Consider the following 20,719-nt stretch of genomic DNA (forward strand, 5'->3'; position numbering starts at 1 on the left):
AAGGGAATATTAATTTCAAAATTAACAAATATAAATATGAAATATCTTCCCGAGACCACCAGCAATCAAAATCGAACGAAACCAATGCGCAATTCATGCGCCCACATATCAAGTGCAACGAAACGATCTACTTACCCAGCATCGAGACTAATTCACTCCGCCGCCTTACCGGTTTTGCGGCCAATAATAGTAATCAATCGAAAAAAAGCTGCCCCGCCAAACCACCGTACGCTAAGGGTTCACACACAAACATCCGGGCAGCGCAAACGCAAACAACGCGCAAGTGTGCTTATGCGCAAAGTATGCGCGCAAGCGGGAAACATGTTCTCAGAGGGCAGTACGCGCAACCGCACTCCGATCGGTCCGATCGGGCTTCCTGCAATGCTGTCTGCACGAGTGCAATGCGACGGCAAGCGAGGAACCCAAACCGCTCAACCCAAACACCAAAACGAGAAGGCAGCAAACTGCTGCACCAGGGCTTGGGACAAACGCCTCGCCACGGCGGTCGGACAATGGACGGGCACTGTGCTGCTGTCCAAGAAGGGAAAACTTGTTTCGATCGTTCAGATCGTTCCGCCCAGCCACCCGTACGGTTGGATCCCGTGCTCCATTCCCAGCGCTGCCTGGGGTATGAAGTAATTGGTAGATCAAATGCTGCCCATACGGCCCTGTTCGCACACTGACGCACAAGTGCTCCTGTGGGGTTGTGTTCTTTTACGGGCGTCAGGTACGTCAGGTCCTTGCAAAGGTGGACCAGTATTGCAGCGAAACAGCAACAGCACCAATGGAGGCACCAAACCCTTGCCGTACGTTATTGGTACGCGGGCTGCATTAAGTAATCCACTGATTAAACAATCGTTCCCGCGCACGTTCATTTCTGCGCACACGGCATCTGAATAAGGAAACTGGAAGCTGGACAGTTTGGCGACACCTTCGGCGGCACTGTCCTGTCGTCGAATACAAGTCCGTTCTTGCACAACAACAAATTCCAAATGCACGGATATCCGTTGACAGCACTCAGCCGGTCATGAATAAACGATGACGATTATTACAGTTTTGTTTTAAGAGGTACAACAACACACCGTTGAAACACGATCGAGTCGCGGCGCCATTGGATCGTGCAATTTTATCGACCGATAACGACTTCAAATCAATCTCGCTTTGACAAGGCTTTCCTCATCCGTTTTTGTTGAAGGAAATCCTATTCCAAATTGCGTTTGCGTCCACTTCCGCACGCCTCAAAGCCGTGTGGAATCGACCGAAACTTCAAGCGTGGTGGCACCACCGGCTCGAGTGCCGTTTTCACCGTTTGCTACGCGATCACTACCGATGGTGCGACCTAGAAAGTGACCATTAGCTGTCCACCAGCGACACCGTGATGACCTTCCAGCGAACTCTAAACACTCCCACTACACACGAGCACGCGTGCCCGCAATGATGAGAAGATTTCGCAATTTTCCAATCGGCGTGAAAAAGCCACACGTCATATAAAACTGATCGGCCGTTGATTTTTCCAATCAAAACCGTGTCGGGTGAGTTAGTGCGAGGAGTGTTTGGCTGCAGTGCGTGATCCTCTATCAATACATCATGAAGGTGAGGTGCAGATCAGTTTGGTAAAGTGAAAACATCAGCCTAAAACGCCAAGTGCTTCGATCGTTCCAGGTTCTGATAGCAGCAGTGTCGGTTCTAGCACTTGCCAGTGCTCAGCAGTTGATTGATCCGTCGTACTACAACGAGGGTTTGGTGCAGTACAATGACTGGCAGCCAATTGTTGGTCCGAATGTAGTGAATCCGTACGCCGTTCCGCAGCTTCTACCAGCTCAGCAGTATCCATTTGTCCAGCCCGTACCGGCAGCACAGCTTCCACCAGTTCCTGTGCCATTCCCAGCTCAATATCCGCTACCGTATGCTGGCCAGTATCCTTTCCAGCTCCCGATTCAGGTGCCTCAACCGCAGGTGCCTCAAGTGCCTCAACAGCAACAACTGCTGCCAGGGCTGGTTGTACCTCCGTACGCCAACGTACAGCAGGTCGGTGCTCCTCAAGTGCAGGTCGTACGCCACGGACTTCCACACTCGGATGCGGCAGCCGTTTCCTACTCCTCGCTAAACTACGGTACCAATAACAATGCCCAGCCAGCGGCACTCCCAACGCCACCAGCGGTCGTCGCAGCTCCAGCGCCCTCTAGCGGTGTAAACAGCGGATCGGCTGGCCCAGTAACGTCCGGTGCGAGTGGTGCGACAGTGGTGAAGGACATTACCACCTTCGGCACGGAGTATGGTACTGGGGCGGACAAGTCACCCGTCGCGCGGTACGAAGCCATTAACGCCGGCTCGGTACACGTTGCACCGCTGCCGGGACACACCGTCGACCAGAAGCTGATCGCACCCGGCACCACCGAACAGAAGCTGTAGATGGCTTCCAGCCGGTTTTAGCGCCTGTTAATCATACCCATAAATCGGTTCATGGTTCCGTTTGCTAGCGAAATTGATGTTGCCGTAGTGCTGTAAACAAATAAAGCTACATGGTAATAAAATTAACAGTAGGATGATGAATTCTTGATGCAGTGGTGTCTTTGAACGATCATCAGGCTTGTGTGACGAAGTTGTTTGGGTAATCTATTTATTGCATGATCGATGTTTGAAATGCCTCAAAGCTAGAATGTTGTCATCATTGTTCTGAATAAAGTACAGCTTTCCAGTAAAAAATCTAAAATTATACACTAACTATAATGTTAACAAATTGTCAATTGGCCCTTGCTAGAAGCTTCTAACAATATCCGCCCATGCGTCTCACGACACGTTCAACGATCATTTCGTCAGCACTAAACGGAGCAACCAACACAACAACCAATTACGCGACCCGAACGCGTTCTCAAGTCGCATGCGAGAACACGTTCCATCTATTCCTGGTTCAATAAATAACCCTAAAATGAAAGTAAAAATACCTCCTTGAACTCACGTATGCAAATCAATCCCGCATTCCGCTTCCCAGCCCCGCCAAGCTATTGCTCATTCCCGAGGATCAATGTTTCAAAGTCCAGTATTGTAGGCTTAAAACAAACCTCACTCGCCAGACGAAATTCCCAACCACCTGTGGCGATGCACTCCTACACACTCCAACGATCAACGACCAGGGTAGACACTAGATCATGCCTCCGTTTAGGTGTCATTTCCTTGTGCTCTACTTCTTGATCGCGCCATTCGTGAGTGTGCAAAGTTTTTCGAGTACCCACCAGTGTTCGATCGATCAGATTACATCAGCCCAATCCCAACCGTCTATCTATGCACGGACGCAGGCAGTTTGGCGGTTACACTGCGGCGCAAAAACACACGATATTCGGTGTTCCCGGCACGCGAGCATGATATTTTGAAATTTCGTTTTCTCACTGTGTACATTTCATTACACCTTGCGACCTGTATTAGCGTCTGGGATTGGGAAGGTAGATGCCGCGGCGTAAGTTGAGGTCCAGAGCTGTGCTGCCTTCCTACATTCCTGTGATTCCACGGGCAAGGGACAACGAGTGAGCAAGGGGGAAAGACCATGCAGACTGGTCAGTTCGATTTGATTCGATGGTGCAATACAGGGAACTATCGGAAAAATTGCTCCATCCATCGTCAGACGGTTCTCCTTGCGGTGCCGTATTGTTGTCGATCGAAATCAAACTGTGAAAACATGCCTAGCATTAAAAAAGGGGGTTGAAACGATTGATTGGATCGTTTATTGGGGAAATAATTTCAGGTGAACCCTTATAATGGCAGCATATTTTTTCCAATAAGATTGGGAACATCGTACGATATTATAGCTATGAAGTAACACCTCCCAAATAACACGATAGTGTAAATAATATTTAAAAATATTACTATTATTGTAATTAATCATAAAACCATCCTACTTGTCAATTAAGGGTTTAGCAATCCTTCTCATGCAATGGATTTGGGTTCCCATTTCAGCCCCCTATGAACGTTGGCGTGGGTGAGTGTTAATGCCGTCTAATTTAATTTCGCCATCGAAACCGTTTGCCCGATTACACTTTACCCTCTCCGGTCACAGTCGTACATATGTGTGTGCGCATTTAGTAGTTAAAAGCGAAGCGAAGGATAAAAAACTAATAACAACGATCAAAGCTGCACCTCAAAATCACGCTCCATCCCCACCGTTGCTCGAAGCAGGGAGGTAATTTACCACACGCCTTCCAAAAATCGACGCCCCTACTTCGTAAAGCCCGTTACGGGTGACAAGCTTTACTGCCGGAGAAAAACGCACTGAAGCACAGAGAGCGAGAGTGGGAGAGTAAAAACTGCCCCAAATAAAAAAAAACACCAACAACCGCCACAAGATAGTCACCCCGGCCACGGGGTCGATACAAAAAAAGCACTAAACAACCCCCGCCAGATGTAAAAGCGAAAGCCATCCGCGTTCCAGCCCAGCGCAGAAACACGCGCGAACGACAAACGCGATCAGCGCGTGCTCTCGATCGTCAAGATCAATGTCACATTCCAGCGCAAGACGCTGGCGCTAAGCGGCCCAATGGGAAGGGTGCCACAGTGGTAGAGGGCAGCAGCAGCAGCAGCAGCAGTACCTTTTTAAGCGCTGCGAAAACGGTGCACCTTTGGAAGCGGGAAGTGGAATGTACCAGAACTACCGCTTGCTGGGGCCAGTTTTTCGAGCGCCTGCACGGCTTACTCACTGCAGATCAATGGCTTTGCATTTCAGCGTGTGGTTGCACGGTGGTGCAGGCGTTGGTATTTTCTTATTTAGTTACTGCGTTTTTTTTTACCTCGTAGCATTATCGTGAGCAATAAAACTTGTCCTGCCGCTCAACCGTGCAGGGTGTCCGAGTAGGTCGAGCAGATTTACGAGGGTTTTTTTTCGTTTTTTCGTTCTTGTTTGGGTTTGTAACTACAATTCCTTACACATTTGTCGTACTACGCCTTAAGCATGAGGTATGCGGCTCGTAAGAAAAGGTATTAGCTCGGAAAAATACAGTCAGCCGAACAATTAATCGTTCGCTGTACCGATTTGTAGCGGCGGTTGTTGAAATATTGGCGCAAAATGCTTTGGCGTCTTTGGAGCTCGAGATTTAGGGCTTTCTGTCAAATTGAGACTCAAGAATGAAAAAAGATCAGATGCAGCATTAAAGCGTATAGTAAGGACTTTATCAGGGTGGTTATTTGGGACATGGGGACAGCCAGTTTAGTTTCCCTTGATGCTCTTTAACTGTCTACATGTCAATCATAAAGATATATAGAGACATAATTGTAGTGGACCTTACAATGCTAATAGTATACGGCTGGTCTAACTATGAAGTAGTTTCAGTACCACACATCTACTTAGTGGCTAAGGTCAACAGCAGAAGGAATAACACAAAGCACTCGGAAGCTTTGCTACCTAGCTAGAACGTGTTCCACAACTGCCGTAAAGAATGTGGCTCACTGCTTGGTATATTTTGTTCCACGTTAGAGCCACAATAGGACTTTGTGATATTTGGTTGAATATATTTAGCTTCCAATGAACATTATAAAATGATCTTGACAATGATCTTCAGTGATCAGTTTTGACTTGATCTTTCAGAAGCTGTTGAGATACAATGGAGAAATACTGACGGGAAGAAACGATTTACAGCTTCATGAAGCTTTAATCAATTTAGCAGAGACACTTTATTGTTCTAATGAGACCTCTTGATCCTTGTTTCTTCTGAAATCCGAAAAGTTTTAGCAGCTTTTGATTGCAGTTTTCAAAAAATTGACAAACTTGTTATCTGTAGATTTTTTCCGATTTTTTTTCAAGTTTTCTATATTTCTATATTTTTCTAGAGAATGGATAACTGCAGAATATACGAATAAAATGCAACCTGACGGCTCCAAACAATCCAAACAAACTACCCATGGCAGAACAATTGATTTCTGCTTTTATAGCACTTAGCGATAACGGTGTTTCTCCCTTAAAATGGCCAGGAATTGCAAATAAACCAGATTGTTGTAGCATCTGGTTTCTAAGGTGTGCCTATAAAGTGTCTCCAATCTGTCCAGCCACAGAATCGTCAAGATATCAACAGAGATGTTAAAATTCCGACGTCATCAATCGGTGTTAGAATACATTTCGCCTGCCGCCCCACATGGCAATACCAAACCTAGCCAGCTGATGTCGCGTTACATCACACACTTCCTTACGTCGTTCGATCAGATGTCTCGGCGTCTGTTCTGACGCGTGGCACGGTACAAGCCCCACCGTCAGCAGTTCACTTGTATGTAATGTATGCTAATAATTATTGTAATCTAATTCCACCGCCAAACCCTGCTGGATTGAACCGGTCCTAAAATGGAGCGTCCCATCTCGTGCACCGCACGGTCACTTCAAAATGCTGATGAAATGTTCTGCCAAGTTTGAGCGATATACATACGACTCGGGGGGGGTAATTAATTCAGCATCTTTGCCGGCCAACTGCCCCCGCGTGGAAATCTTCTTCCCTAGGAGCACCCTAGCCGGACAGGTCCCCTCTATCACAGAGGTTAGATATAAAAACAAGAAGCGTAGTACCGTAGATCATCAGAGTCTGATCTGCAGTGTCGAACGAAGTGTGTTGCAATTGCAAGTTAAAAGCTTCCGTTTTCCTCGTGTTTTAGTGCTCTACTCCAAAGATATCACCATGAAGGTATGTATTGAAGGAGCCACAATCAGCAAAGGATTACTAGGTACAACAACGCCCATCTTTTCACAGTGCATCGCAGTTCTCGTGCTTGCCGCGACGGCGCTGATCGCTGAAGGATCAGTAATCCCGCTTGCTCTCGCACCGGGATATGCGCTCGCGCTCCCTGCAGGACTTACCGTTCCTGGTGCAACCGTGATCCAGTCTAACCCACCACCAACGGTCGTCCATGCCCTGCCGGCACCGGTTGCGGTAGATGTCAACGGAACGCCTACCCTTCTGCTGGCACCATCTCCCCTCGGACCGGCCGTAGTTGCGCTCGCTCCAGCACCGGGAGCGACAGCCGTTTCGGCAACGCGTGGCGCTGTTCACGTGGCCCCACTGCCAGGACATTCCGTGTCGCAGACGCAGCTAAACCTGGCCCCTGCTCCAGGATCGGAATAGATCGTCGCGCTCGCGCGCATGTGTTCTGAGTGATGCTTGTCCAACCGGGAGCCGTGCCTGCTTAGTCAAACTTGTTCGTATTATGGCACGCGGTTAGGACGAGCTTTTATTACCGAAAACTCTGCCGAATCTATTTTACATCTGCAAATAAATGCATAATTCAAGCAAATGAAACAGAGCAATCTTTTCGGCGCAATAGATCATTAGCGAGGCTCCTCATTCATGCAACATTTCCATTAGGCTCTATCTTACCTTTGTTTTCGTGCAGAAAACAAACTCTAAACTATCTTATCTTTCCCGACAACATTCACTAACACACACAGTATGGCTCTACACTCCAGTTGTGGGTCAAGTTTACGCATAACTTTCACCCTCGGCTGAACTTGGCATGGGTAGGTATCGCGCCTAACATCTTCCACCTCGCAACCTCAAACTCACACTGGCACAGACACACAAACTCACGCGCAAAAGGTTCACCATGTTCCATCTGTTTTACGATGCACTCGCATGGACCAGCGACGCAGATCCAGATTGCGTAAGGATCAATTGCGCAGACGCATCCGCTTTACACACTGGGCCACTGTGATTCGACATTTCTTTCGTTATAAAACAAGATCACCAGCGTTGAGGATGGTCCACTTTGTGTTTGACCGCCCGGCACGGTAGCCACATTCGAAGGGGCTTTTCTCTCTGAAGACACACAGCCGCCCATCACAAGAAATCATGCAGGTAAGATACTCTTTACTGACACTTTGCTTGGTTCAATTCACTGACACCGTTCGATTTTTCTTTTTTTACAGCTCTTTGCAACCGTTTTGTTGTGTGTTGTCGTTACAAACTGTGCGGCACACTCCACCAACCTGGCACTCTTCACACCGTACGTACCGGTACACCCGCTCGATGAAGGATACTTCCCACGAACCCGCTATTTTGAGAACTTGGAAACGGGCCTTCTACAGGAACATCCGATTGTGCGCTTTCCCGACACTACGCACTCACATCCTTACTTTCCCACGGAACCACTGCTACACTTCCCACACCAACAGCCGCTCCCACAGCAACACTTTCACCAGCCCACCCAACACCAGCAGGATCTGTTCCTTCCCGACGATCGTTACCTAAGCTTTATCGCTCCATCCTCGCCGCTCGTTGCGTACGTCCCGGTGCACCGTGGTAAACCGGGCCCCTGGGCAGTGCCGAACGTGTTCATCAAGGGCCAGGGCTACAGCACCAACCACTACGTTGCACCGGCGCTCATGAAGAAGGTTCTCGCACAGGACCCACGCTAATGCCTGAAAGCTTCTCAAACAAATCAACGCAAATCAGTTACCAGCCAGTGTTGTGTTCCGGTGGGAGAGTTCTGCGAGAAATACAGCTGTTTATTGACTAAGTTTTAAGTGAACAGTGTTGCGTGTTTTTAATGTACGTGTGTGTGTGTTCTAGTACGTCCCCGGTGGACCGTCCAGGTTGTATTGGAACTGTGAAATCGAATGTCCTGGAAGTGGTGCTATATGAACAGCACCACGTGTTGCGGCGATCGACATCGCGCCAGGATATTCCGCCAGCTGCGCTGCCACAACAGGAATGATCGGGACGGGCTCGTTGTACGGTTGGATTGGGGTGTGATCGTGCCACGGTCCGAGTGGATAGAAGTAAGGCCATCCTTCCAGCGACAAACCGGGAAACGATGCGTCTATGCGGCCCACAAACGATGACACGATACCGATTGCCAGTGCAATTCGGAGCACTCTGCTGTAGGGCTTTGTTTCGGAAGGAAGGAAACCAATTGAGAACGTCACTTGAGCACAAACACTACACGTTTTCCGGTAACTTTTGCTTGTTTCTTCGATCGAATACTTACATCCATCGGTGTTGTTTTGCTGCTGCTACTCCGGCGTTCTGTCCCGATCTGGACGAGGAAATGAGTTAAAGTAACAATTCTAACTTCTTGTCCATAGCCTTTTATACCCTTATGAAGTTTCCGTGGTTTTGTTTGCTTTGATTAGAGAACTAGGCCGCCTCCCACAAGTGGACGACCTACAGAACCAGAATGTGACATTGTATAAAAAAAAAGCAACCACAACAACAAACGGCAGCCCGACCAGACCAGCATGCACCCATTTTTATGGCAATGTGGCTTTATTTTTCTTCCATTACCCGTAGACTCCAGGATATGGACTCCACCCAAGTTCACGCTTCGGGGCAGGGTTTAGTTTGCAAATGTGCACGCCGTACGGCTAGAACATTGCACGCCGCCACAATCAATCTGTGGGGTGTCTTTTAATTTCTAGTGCACATTTCTAGGTCCATTTCTAGTTTCCCGCCCCGGCTTGACATTGGTCCGCCACGCTATATCCCGGCGGTAGAACAAGAACCAAACACAAAACGGCTGCGCAAGTTCACAGTCAATCGGGACAGTATGCTCGGCTGGTGCCTTTTCTCACTTCCATTAATCGATAGCTTGGCCCACGCGTGACAAACCAGTGCTTATGATTTGGTGCCCAGCGTGCAGTTGCTACCAATAGGGTGCTTTCCCCCTGTCGTTGAACCGTTCTTTATCGGCATTAGTCATGCCGGGGGTGGCGACAGGCGGCTGGGCGTTAAGCTTTCACACCTTCGGCGGCTCCACTCAAGAAGGAAGTTACATGGGTTGTGTTTTTAATCTCAAAGAACTGGAACAACACAAGTCCCCCACAATGCAAACTGAAGTGCAATGCCTTTTGAGGGGCTCGAGATCCGTGTTGCACACGTGTGGGAGTTTACTGTGACAAACGGTGTCAACAGAGCATGTGTTTAGAACGAGAATCAACCATACTGAAAAGCTCACGTTAGATGACTCATTTTAAGTAACAGCTATCGATCATATTTTACATTTGAATCAGTTTTTTGTGCATTTCAAACATTGCTTTAACCATGGTTTATTCTTACCGATAACAACGCAACTGCTATCAAGATTTGTTACGGTTCATACTACGTTCGTTTGCGCTGGTAGAACTAGATCCAGTGTTACTTGTTTGTGACTCAGCACACAGTACCATTGCAGGCAGGAGTACTGGTTTTCTTGCCGTCAATACCTTGGTGTTACAGTTTACAATTTACGTCGAGTCCTTGTTAAGGTTGTCTGCAGTGTCCGGGTGCGATTAGAGACAGTAACAGTATCGGGAGGTTGCTTGTAGTTCAAGATATTGAGCTTTATACTGATTCCTACAAAGCACACATATCCTACTTCTAGGATCTAGATCATAATATAGAGTGCAATATACTATTATTTTTATGGAAATGAAGATTGATATAATAAATGGTGAAGAAACGCTAGGAATGAAACACAACTAAAAGCTCATACATGGTGATCTTACTCAATATAATCTTGTCTTAATCAATCAATTATCCTACACTAGAAGAGGATCATCGGGGAAATGAGGGGCAACTTGGTCCATACTGGATCTGAACTCACCGCTCTTAAGCAAGCAGTTTTTTACCTTACTTCCAATTACTTGTGCCTTTTCTAATAATAAACTTCGAGCTTCACTTGACCCCCAGACGTTTTAAGCAGCTTTGATCATCTGTCATTCATAAGGAACAGTCCTGATACATTATATTATTTTATGAACTATGCAAGGTTCATAAAGTTATAACCAACTTCAAGATAGAACTGTGTGACTTACTTTTAGACCAAACCATGGTTTAGGTCAGTCAGGATTGTCAATTCAATCCATCCTTCCTTGTTGATATGTTAAACGACCTGAGAGTCGCTTGAAGACATTTCGCTTGAATAATATTGTTAGCACTCCGTCTCGGTTCCATATCCTCTCACGAGAAAGACACCGATAGGAAATAAAGGGTACATTATGCCGTACAGCGATCATTTCATGGTATTGAAAGAGAGTTATCGATCGTAAGTCAACTTAACACAGTCACTGCTCTTTTTTTATTATTTGAAGTACTAGTTTTGCTAGTAAAGCACTAATTGTAAGTCTTTATGAATGCATATAATTACTTGACTACAATACTTCTAATATTCACTTGACTGGATCACCAAGCAGTTAATAAATGTAAAGCAGTCCGATACATTGTTAACTACCTTAATTAGCATACGACATGCCGTGATGTTTTATTGGACCAAACCCTTAGCCGGACAGAACGACTTGCTTACCTTGGTAGCGTGAGAAGTAATACAGTGACATGATCAGTAGATCATGAACAAACAAACCATTCCTACACTATTAATAAGCATAGTAGCAGATCATGATCGTCTTCTATGATATTATACCATACAAGGCTCTTCTTGTTCCAATTGACGATATAGTGAACTGCGTTTGACAAACTCTCACGAGGATCAAAATCATCATGTACACTTTCCGTTTGACTTTTCTTTCAATATTGCCCCAAAATAAATTGTGCATCTAGTTTTAATGAGAAAAATGAAACCAAATTTGGTTTGTTCGTTTTATTCAAACACACACACGCGCGTTCTAGGTCCGAATGAAGTGGGGGGTCGAACGATGTAACTCTACCATTCAAATCGGGATAGCGTAACTTTTGAACAATATAGCGATAGACGACAGATGGTAAGAGATAGAATGTTCCAGAGCACCCGAACCGGGGGCACACTGACTAGGTGGGATGGCTTAGAGCGTGCCAGGGGCCGGGGCCAGGTTCAGCTGCTGCTGGGAGACGGCATGTCCAGGCAGGGGCGCGACATGCACAGCACCTCGGGTAGCAGTGACGGAGGTGGCTCCAGGGACGACTCCAGCATGGTGAGCGACCGACGCAGCTGGGGCATGCGGAGCGGCCAAGATGGCAGCATGGGGAGCGGCCAGGATGGCAGCGTGCGGCGCGGCCAGGATGGCAGCATGCGGAGCGTAAGCAGCGTGGATGGCGGCGTGCGAGATCGCACCGTACGGGTGGGCCAGCACATTCGACTGGATGACGGTCGGGGCGGCCAGATGACCATAAGGCCAGCCACCGTACGGCAGGAGTCCGGCTTCCGAAACGACGGCCAGGGCCAAGATGACTGCAGCTACCATGCACTGTGGGTTGGGGAAGGAACAAAGTTAGTGGATTTTGGGAAATTTTGATAATTTTTCCAAAAAATATTCAATTTTTTTGTTTTAATGACGCAAACCCTCTACAAAACACTCCGTTTTGGCAAAACGTACCTTCATTTTGGTGGTTTTGGTATGGGAGCGGTTGTTTCGGGTGGTTACTTTGGAACGGTTGTGGAGGTTATGATGCCTTACCGAGGACCGCCTGCCGGTTTTTATACGGAAACTCCTGCCTGCCTAAACCAACGGCGACCGATCAGATACCGGCCGCCAACGGTACGCCTCGACCTCGGTACCGTTTGGCGCGCATGTGCACCCGGTGCAATTGTGCATGTGCATAATCTCCCACCACCAACAACACCTTGCGAACACCAGCGTCATGCGGGGTGCAGTTGAGAATAAGGTACATACACACACAACAACAAAAAACAACAACATGGGTGCAATACTAAGCCGGCGCACTCATTGAGCGACAACAACAACACCCTGGCAAAGCTTTTTCCTATATACACCAGCGGTATGTTCTTTCACTTTGGCCCGATCGCGGACCCGAAGGTCCCACTCGAGAGCACCCCGGCAGCTCTAGAATGCGGACACATGCGGTGGGGCTGTTTGACCATATGCTCGAAACTAATGCTCGATTTACATACGCGCGTACACTTCTAGCCGGCGAAGACTTGCGCGATTGACGTACGCGATTTGCTATGTACTAGATCTGGTGCGCTTTGCGCCTTAACCCAAACGGATCACTGAACTTGAAAAAAGGCGGGCAATTGTCCCCAACTCTCACCGAACGATTTGCTCGAGTGGTTACAGCGATAGTGTCTGTGTTACATCAGAATTTACCGACGGGTGGGTTCTTTCACTTCCTTCTAGACCTCAAAACACCAACGCCGTCGTCCATCTGGGTCCACCAGCTGCCAGCTGAGCTATGTATTCTTGCACAGGGTGCAGGCACCGTGGAATGTGGAGCGTTAGCGCGTGGGGCTTTCGTCGGTGGATGAGAGGTCGCGCCGGACCATTAATTGCTCGATAGGTTAGGGTTTGCGGGTTTGCAATCGCGGCGGTAAAAGTGTAACCGCGATCGTACGGAACGCGATCGAGCGGCGTGGTTTTTTGCCTCTTCGTACCATGTCCTTCCTGGAGTTGGACCACCGTTCTGGCGCATGGCTCCAGAGCATTCTCGGGAGCTGACGTTGGACGGAGCAGGTATAAAACCCATACCAAATGCTCGGAATAGTATCACAATCAGTCCAAGCGTTCGATCGAACAGATCTCCAGCAAGAGTAATTCAGTGTTCAGTAGCACCAAACCAAACACCACCCAACTCAATCATCATGAAGGTGGGTTCCTTCGTCCTGGAAGGGACACAACACTCTCACCTTCGAGCAAACTAACGCTTTCGCTCTATATTATCACAGGTCGCCGTTGTTGCCGTTGTTCTCGCCCTTGCCGTCGTCTCGGAGGCTGGAGTGCTTCCGTGGGGCTGGCCATACGCTGGACTTCCGGCCGCTTACCCAGTTGCTGCGTGGCCACCGGCAGCCATCCATGCCGCCTACCCAGCGTACGCTCACCATGGCGCTTATCTGGCCGCCCCGCACGCTGCCATCCTGGCCGCTCCTCATGCCCCAGCTGCCTCGGTCGCTCACCATGCCGGTGTTGTCCCTGGAGCCACCTCGGTCACTGCCACCCGTGGTGCTGTGCATGTCGCGCCCCTGCCTGGACATGCCGTCTCCCAGCAGCAGCTGAACCTGGCCCCGGCCCCGGGAACCATCTAAGTCCGAGTACACCCAGACCGCACCCAAACATTCAACTGGAACTCATCATCCCACACCGTGTGCAAATCCGCTGAACAAGTGATAACATACTCATTAGCTGTTAAGTAGTTCGTTCGTTTGCGATCTGTTTTCGTTTCCACTGCATTCATGCAAAGTGCTTGAATAAAGGCAATAATGCAAAGCATTTTATAAAAAATAACATATTCTGAGTTTTTTTTTTACTTAGGGTTGAGTCGTATCATAATTGAAATAGTAGTATTTTTTTTGAAAATTACGATCAAGTCATATATCATAAGAGATGAAGTGTTGTTTTCAGGACATCTTCAACATCTTAAGTAAATCTTCAACTCAGACAATATACTGACCTAAAAAATGAGAACTTTTCTAGAAGAAACATATTTTTAACCTTATTTACACTCAAAGTCTCCACTTTGAAACCAAAAGTTGTTCATAGAGAACTTCACAATGCATTCCCATCTGCTTGGCTGCATTATTATACATCGATAGATGTATAATAATAATTAATTTAATGTTCTTTAACTCTCAATTTTGCAACTACAAATTTTTATGCTTTGTAAGCTAGTAATATTCATAATAAGACATTTTTTGGTGTCCTGATAGCATAATCATGAACAGGTTAAAATGACAAATATGGTTGGATTCCCATCTGAATCATTATCCCATAGCATGGGTTGACTTTGCAGATGCATTCAGCTCCTTTTCCCGTAGCATGGGCTAAGTTGTAAATTAACGTTGATGACATAATGGCTATGGGTGGCTCCGTCAATTCGCAAGACTTAACAACATGCCCGTCATGGGTTCAAACCTCATATGGGCCATCCTCCTGTAACAAGACTGCTGCGTGGTACTGGATAAGTCTCGAAAGCCTGTATATGCCGGCATGTACGCATAGAACACTACGCCATATAGAATAAAGATCGCGTAGAAAGCTATCGTAACAAGAAGTTTGAGAATAAAATAATTGTATAGAACTTTTCCAAGACATGCCTAAAATAAACTAGATAAACTTTTTTTGAATTAAATGTACAATTGCTTGTTTTTTTTAAATTTTTGTAAAATTATTTCTCTCTCATATTGATCGTTGTTATGTAACTTTAGAAATTTGAACATAATATTTTAATGTTGCTTTTGCTGATTTATTTTAAAACTCTTTTTTATACAAATTATGTTTGTCTGTACATTTTTTTCCTGTTTCCAGGTTGCTCCGGTTGTCCATTTGTTCGATTGTGCCACAAACACATCCCACCGATTACAGGTAGTACTTCGACGGCAGCACCTTTCCGTAGCCCAATCCGTAGCCGTAACCGGCACCGTAGCCATATCCGGCGCCATAGCCGTAACCGCCATAGCCGTATCCGCCATAGCTCACCACCTTAGCCGGTGCGGCGTACGAAACGACTTTGTTGACCAGTGGGTAGCTGTTGTACACCGACGGATAGGCGTACTTGGCGGTGGCCAGCGGCAGCACCGACTTGCCGTACAGTCCGTACGATGGGTATGCGACCGAGGTCGTCACCGGCCAGGTCGAGCCGTATCCAACCAAGCTACCACCGTACGGCAGGTAGGAAGCTTCAGCGACGGCCAGCAGAACCAGAGCGATCGATGCAATGAAGACCTAGACAAAAGAAGAAATGGAAACTGAATCCTTCGGGATCTACTTGTTGCAAACTGATTGCTTACCTTCATGATGATGGTTTTTAGTTGGGGTTGGTTTGGAAGCTAGCTTGGAAGCAAATGTGCTGCGGACGATGTTGCTCGAGGCTGTTTGATGCCTTACCGTTGGCAGAAGTGCGGTTTTATACTTGCCCCGATGTTCTCGTCTATAGCCAAGGTGTCTTCTTCACCGTTTGCTTATCATGAAGAACGGTGAGAGGAACTACAGAATATGTTAGCCCCACACCACATTCACTTCGGCTAGACGCACCCAGTGCTGAAATTATACCACCCAAAAGGACGTTCGCAGTAGCGCGTGAAGGACGCACGGGTGAATCCGTGTTAGAAATCCACAATCCAAAACAGCACTTCCGATCGCTTAGACACGCGTGGTTGACGAAACTGAGAGCACCAACAGACAAGTGGATTTATCTGCATGAGAATGTTTGATTTAGTGATGGCTGAACGATTCCGTCTACTGACCGAGGCCTTACGGGTCGTAAATTAATGTAATTCAATTTGTTTGACCTATCTTTTTGATCAGTTTATTGGACTGGTTAGAAATGACAGGTTGATTATAATATGCTTTATTACAGTTTGTGATTTTTGCTTGCTCTGATCGCTGCGATCATCAAGCTTGTTTGCTTTTCATAGCTTGTTCACACATTTTAACAGTCGTATACCGACATATTGTGATGTTTTAAGTACTATTGAGGTCCTCTTGAATAAAAAAAATCAAAAGGTACTATTGAGAAAGGAGCTTTCAAAGCGTGTTCAGTAAAGTAGTTTTAATGACATGTTATCTCTTATACTTTCATATATAGTGAGTCGTGAATAATAGTGTTGATTTCAATAATCGATCATTTTCAAAAGCTTCTTCTACATGGCGTAACGTTCTACGCGATTTTTTTGCGAAAAAATAGATATGGAATAAATTAAAATAACTATTATATCCATAAAGTTTGAAATTATCGCTCTTATCTGTCAAGCTTAAAGAGGTTTATCTTCATTTGGCGCAAAAACTGTTGGCAGTATACGGCTGCCATAAGCCACAAATGGACATCTATTATAGTTATGGCTGCATATGGCTTATTTATTTACTTTTAGCAGCATACTATGTATCTACATAATCTCTATGTTTGATATTTGATATTTAATTTTTATTTGCTAAATTCAACGGGCCTTATGTGGCCATCTCGAAACGAGGTTACATAAAAGTTATACAAAATTATAAACATGAACTTAAACGCAGTAAAAATAAATTAATATAGAGTAGACCGCACGACACGAATTTAGATCATAAACACGGCACGCGACATGTCAGATAGGTGACGATCACAAACGACATTGATATGTTCTGCATATATGTGCTCTATATGCTCTGCATATAGAGAGCCGATCGGATAGTTAGGGGCTTGAGCTTGAGTTAGGCGCTTGAGACATGGCTTGTTATTCCGTACGCCTTGACATTTGAACCACCGTAGTCTTCTTAATATTCTGTATTTCAGTCAATTTCAATACATCGTTACTGCTTAAGAGCATCAAATTGTAATACAATAATTACATCTGGGCACAGTAATTTGGACATCAGCAAGATTTATTTATTATTCAGAAAGAACGGCTTCGGCCGTATTGCGGAACATCAGTAAGACAATTCCCTAGGAAATATAACACATTATTAACTTAAACAAGGAAAGTCTAGTCATGATTTTAGTCTTGAGTCAAATTGTTCACAATGCAGCAAACGAGGAGGATCTCAGAAGTTCGTTTAAGGGATAATACCATGTTTAGAATTTATAGAAAACGTAGTTGGAGTTCAAGTGTAGTAAAATACTTTTATGAGACGATAATGCGCAAACCGATTACAATAGAAGAACCGAAAAACACAAAAAAACAAAACCATTGGATTATTTTTATGCTGTCATTTATTCATGTAAATAACTTCTATTTACAGTAAATGTACAATCTGCTGAGATAACCATGAACAAAGCAACAGCCAGCTATCCTGCCTTTCAACCAAACAGTGGCCAACCGATCGCCCAACATTGCTGCTGAACCGCTCAGCCGTCCACCGTCTGTCTATTAGCACTAGTTTCCTCGGGTCTATCACACATCATCCTTCTTCCAATATCCTGTTTCCAGTTGGCGTGTCCTCACACTTCCGCTTTACAGAGTTCCGGGGGCCGGGGCCAGGTTCAGCTGCTTCTGCGACACGGCGTGGCCGGGCAGCGGGGCAACATGGACGGCACCACGGGTGGCAGTGACCGAGGTAGCTCCAGGGACGACACCGGCATGGTGAGCGACCGAGGCGAGCGGGGCATGGGGAGCGGCCAGCAGAGCGGCGTGCGGGGCAGCATAGGCAGCGACGGCCGCTGGGTAGGCAGCAGCATGGGCGTACGGGTAGCCAGCGTGGGCGTACGGGTAGGCGGCATGAGCGTACGGCCAGGCTCCAGCGTTGGCCTGCACGACGGTGGCACCGTATCCGGCGTACGGGTATCCAGCGTACGGGTATCCGGCGTACGGGTATCCAGCCTCGGCGGCGACGGCCAGGGCGATGACGGCAACGGCGGCAACGATGCACTGTTAAAAACAGGGAAGCGGGGAAATTGATTAAAACCTATCCTTGCGATCCTTGCAGGCGAATCCTGCCAGATGCAGCTGAAGCACTGGAACACTGCCTACCTTCATGGTGGTTGGTAGGTTGGTGTTGTTTGGTGAGTTGCTAGATGAGCTGTTAGAACGCTTGGGTTACTTCTGATTTGATATGGCCAGCGACGGATCCTTTTATACACCGATCGTCCAGCCCGACCGAAGATTGGCTCGCCAACAGGGAAGAACCCGATCCCATTCCATTCCACACCGACGGGGGTTGAAATGCTCACCCCACAAGCGCGACAAACCGATCACCCAACCGATCCGTTCGCCGTGCACACCCCCTTTACAATTCCTTTCTCCTCCCTCTCTACGATTTCGCTCGAAATGCACACCCCTCGGCGGGGGCTGGGCCACCGACTCCCAAACAAAAAAGCGCTCCGTTGCAACTGCAATCGGAATGCATGCTGCCAGCGAGCGAGGAGAGGGAGAAGAAAATTGTTCACCGTTCGCACTATCGCACATGCACCGCCTAGCAACAGCTATACCAACACACACACACACACATAGCATGATTATGAAACCCGGTAGAAGGGGCCGATCGACATGCCGATCGATACCGAACACCGTTTTTGCAGGCGAGCTTCCGCTCTGCCCCGGTTCGCGGTGTCGGTTCGCGGTTCGGACACTCCGGCAGGCCCAGAATTGGCGATTGTGGTCCGTCAGGGTCCAACGACTTCGAAGGTCATGGTGGTGGAGTGCTGGAGTGGAGGGTCGGCAGCGGGCAACGGGAAACGGAAAAATCAAACCAATCGGAACCTAGTTCTAGTTATGACAAATGGTCAGCGGAGGGCTTGCGAAAAAGAAGGTTCTTGCTGCATGGCTAGAAGCAAAATCGATGATAGGTGATTAGAAGAGTTCAACTAGCACAAGAAGAATGGTAAATGCAAGAAGTGTTCGATCGTTTCGAAAGGTAGTAAGGCAGTTTGGAATTCTTGAGTAGTATTCATATTATTTATGATCGGATTGGAATTATTATGAGTGTTAGAATAAAGGCTTGAACCAAAAAGGCCTCCCAAATGTCTTTGAAGAATGTGATTGTAAAAGGCATATTTTAATGTTTTTATTAAAGACAATTTGATCCAGTTGTTGAGTAAATGTAAGTTAAACCAATAGAAGAAACAAAGAACGCTACACGTTAGCACATCGACTACCAGAAGTGAATTACAATTTGAGGACTAACACTTTGAGGTGCAATTCTTTTACAGCTTGGGTGTTAAAATATGTCTGAACTATCAACAAAATTTCTATCAGAGTCACTGCATCCTATATTTATTATTTTGAGTGATACTTGAAGAATTATCCTATGTGAAGAAAAAACAAAGAAGTTCCTGTATTAATAGTTCTGCTTTAAGGACTTCTAGCTCTGTCATGTGAATTATATCAATTAATATCCTTTAGTTTGAAGATGAAAGTGAGCTGGAGTTCTCTGGGTATACCAATCGTTCAGTGTTGAGATGTCGATCAGATCTAAAATGATCGTTTCTACCGCTCGTCTAGAGTTCATGTATGCAATGCACTAGGGCAAGCTATTATAAAAACATTTAAGGACCATGTACCCTTTATTTACATTTAAGTTTTAGTTGCTTGCTATTTGGGGTCGTTTGAAGTCATTTTTTAACTATCGCTTAGAATGTTTCCGTGTCAATCAAGTTTGCGAAACTGGCCGATATTGATTGTAAAAAAATTTCAGGCACCTAGTATGAATCTAAGGCATCGTCCCTTATTTAGTACTGATTTTAGGTCTACGGTATTTTGTTCTAATGATCCACTCTTGAGAATGATTAACTCGTATAGCTCTGTTAACATCAGTCAATCCTAGCATAAGCGTAAATGTATTAAAACAAACTTTGCGAAGCCTTTATTGACGAGTGATTTTCTTATTCTTATCATTTTTATCAATTTATTTTTGTGGTCAGCTTTTATTTATTTGGTCATGAGTTCATTCTTTATATTAGTTCGGAATCTAGTATTACATTATGAAGGCCAGCATGGCTAGATAACTTTGTTAAATGAATAAATAAATAAATAAATAAATAAATAAATAAATAAATAAATAAATAAATAAATAAAAGGGGAACGTCAGTAAGAAATTAACTCCTTATATCATCATTGTAAGTCATAAGATTAAACTTCAATTTATCTCGTTACTGCTTAAGCTAGTCTTGTTTAACTATGTACTTCAAATTGTTGTTATTGTATAAGATTTAAAACCATCCTGCTTCAATAAAACATGTTGTTTTGGCTGAGATCAGTCGTCAAAAATTGTCCCAGGATATGTTTGTCAATTGCCCGAGTCAGTTCAATTACCATCATTGACTATGTTTTTCATCGAAAGTCAATAGGAACTCTTCATGTCTCCAAAATCACTCTGCAAAGAAAAAATATCAAAGTCCTTATTTTCGCCTTATTCAAGTCCTTATTTGTCCTTATCCCGATCGCTCACTGCTGACGTCAACTTTCTTCCACTAACGTCGCC

At 46.0% G+C, this 20,719-nt stretch overlaps 9 protein-coding genes across 9 annotated transcripts in view; 5 read left to right on the forward strand and 4 right to left on the reverse strand.

The window, feature by feature from the left end:
• The window catches only part of LOC120956864 (adult cuticle protein 1-like), a 46,215-nt gene that overhangs the window by 342 nt on the left and 25,154 nt on the right, over positions 1 to 20,719 (forward strand). The window lies entirely within an intron of this gene.
• LOC120957508 (uncharacterized) lies at positions 776 to 2,602 on the forward strand. The gene is made up of 2 exons (XM_040379750.2): positions 776 to 1,593; positions 1,663 to 2,602. The coding sequence occupies exons 1-2, from the start codon at positions 1,588 to 1,590 to the stop codon at positions 2,410 to 2,412; spliced, it is 756 nt and encodes a 251-aa protein (XP_040235684.2). The 5' UTR covers positions 776 to 1,587; the 3' UTR covers positions 2,413 to 2,602.
• Positions 6,528 to 7,260, forward strand: LOC120959405 (adult cuticle protein 1-like). Its single transcript, XM_040382723.2, has 2 exons — positions 6,528 to 6,653; positions 6,720 to 7,260. Exons 1-2 carry the CDS (start codon positions 6,648 to 6,650, stop codon positions 7,089 to 7,091), a joined length of 378 nt encoding a protein of 125 aa, XP_040238657.2. The 5' UTR covers positions 6,528 to 6,647; the 3' UTR covers positions 7,092 to 7,260.
• LOC120959404 (uncharacterized) lies at positions 7,421 to 8,407 on the forward strand. The gene is made up of 2 exons (XM_040382722.2): positions 7,421 to 7,820; positions 7,892 to 8,407. The coding sequence occupies exons 1-2, from the start codon at positions 7,815 to 7,817 to the stop codon at positions 8,378 to 8,380; spliced, it is 495 nt and encodes a 164-aa protein (XP_040238656.2). The 5' UTR covers positions 7,421 to 7,814; the 3' UTR covers positions 8,381 to 8,407.
• On the reverse strand, positions 8,436 to 9,835 carry LOC120959406 (uncharacterized). The gene is made up of 2 exons (XM_040382724.2): positions 8,953 to 9,835; positions 8,436 to 8,851 (listed from the first exon to the last, which is right to left on the reverse strand). Exons 1-2 carry the CDS (start codon positions 8,956 to 8,958, stop codon positions 8,531 to 8,533), a joined length of 327 nt encoding a protein of 108 aa, XP_040238658.1. The 5' UTR covers positions 8,959 to 9,835; the 3' UTR covers positions 8,436 to 8,530.
• LOC120959403 (adult cuticle protein 1-like) lies at positions 11,499 to 12,370 on the reverse strand. The gene is made up of 2 exons (XM_040382721.2): positions 12,251 to 12,370; positions 11,499 to 12,121 (listed from the first exon to the last, which is right to left on the reverse strand). The coding sequence occupies exons 1-2, from the start codon at positions 12,254 to 12,256 to the stop codon at positions 11,720 to 11,722; spliced, it is 408 nt and encodes a 135-aa protein (XP_040238655.1). The 5' UTR covers positions 12,257 to 12,370; the 3' UTR covers positions 11,499 to 11,719.
• On the forward strand, positions 13,351 to 14,113 carry LOC120959402 (adult cuticle protein 1-like). Its single transcript, XM_040382720.2, has 2 exons — positions 13,351 to 13,479; positions 13,558 to 14,113. The coding sequence occupies exons 1-2, from the start codon at positions 13,474 to 13,476 to the stop codon at positions 13,912 to 13,914; spliced, it is 363 nt and encodes a 120-aa protein (XP_040238654.2). The 5' UTR covers positions 13,351 to 13,473; the 3' UTR covers positions 13,915 to 14,113.
• LOC120957184 (keratin-associated protein 19-2-like) lies at positions 15,050 to 15,722 on the reverse strand. The gene is made up of 2 exons (XM_040379243.2): positions 15,616 to 15,722; positions 15,050 to 15,550 (listed from the first exon to the last, which is right to left on the reverse strand). Exons 1-2 carry the CDS (start codon positions 15,619 to 15,621, stop codon positions 15,185 to 15,187), a joined length of 372 nt encoding a protein of 123 aa, XP_040235177.1. The 5' UTR covers positions 15,622 to 15,722; the 3' UTR covers positions 15,050 to 15,184.
• LOC120959548 (adult cuticle protein 1-like) lies at positions 17,496 to 18,400 on the reverse strand. Its single transcript, XM_040383010.2, has 2 exons — positions 18,271 to 18,400; positions 17,496 to 18,168 (listed from the first exon to the last, which is right to left on the reverse strand). Exons 1-2 carry the CDS (start codon positions 18,274 to 18,276, stop codon positions 17,755 to 17,757), a joined length of 420 nt encoding a protein of 139 aa, XP_040238944.1. The 5' UTR covers positions 18,277 to 18,400; the 3' UTR covers positions 17,496 to 17,754.

Source organism: Anopheles coluzzii, chromosome 3 (genome assembly GCF_943734685.1).
Source record: "Anopheles coluzzii chromosome 3, AcolN3, whole genome shotgun sequence".
Lineage (NCBI taxonomy): Eukaryota > Metazoa > Arthropoda > Insecta > Diptera > Culicidae > Anopheles > Anopheles coluzzii.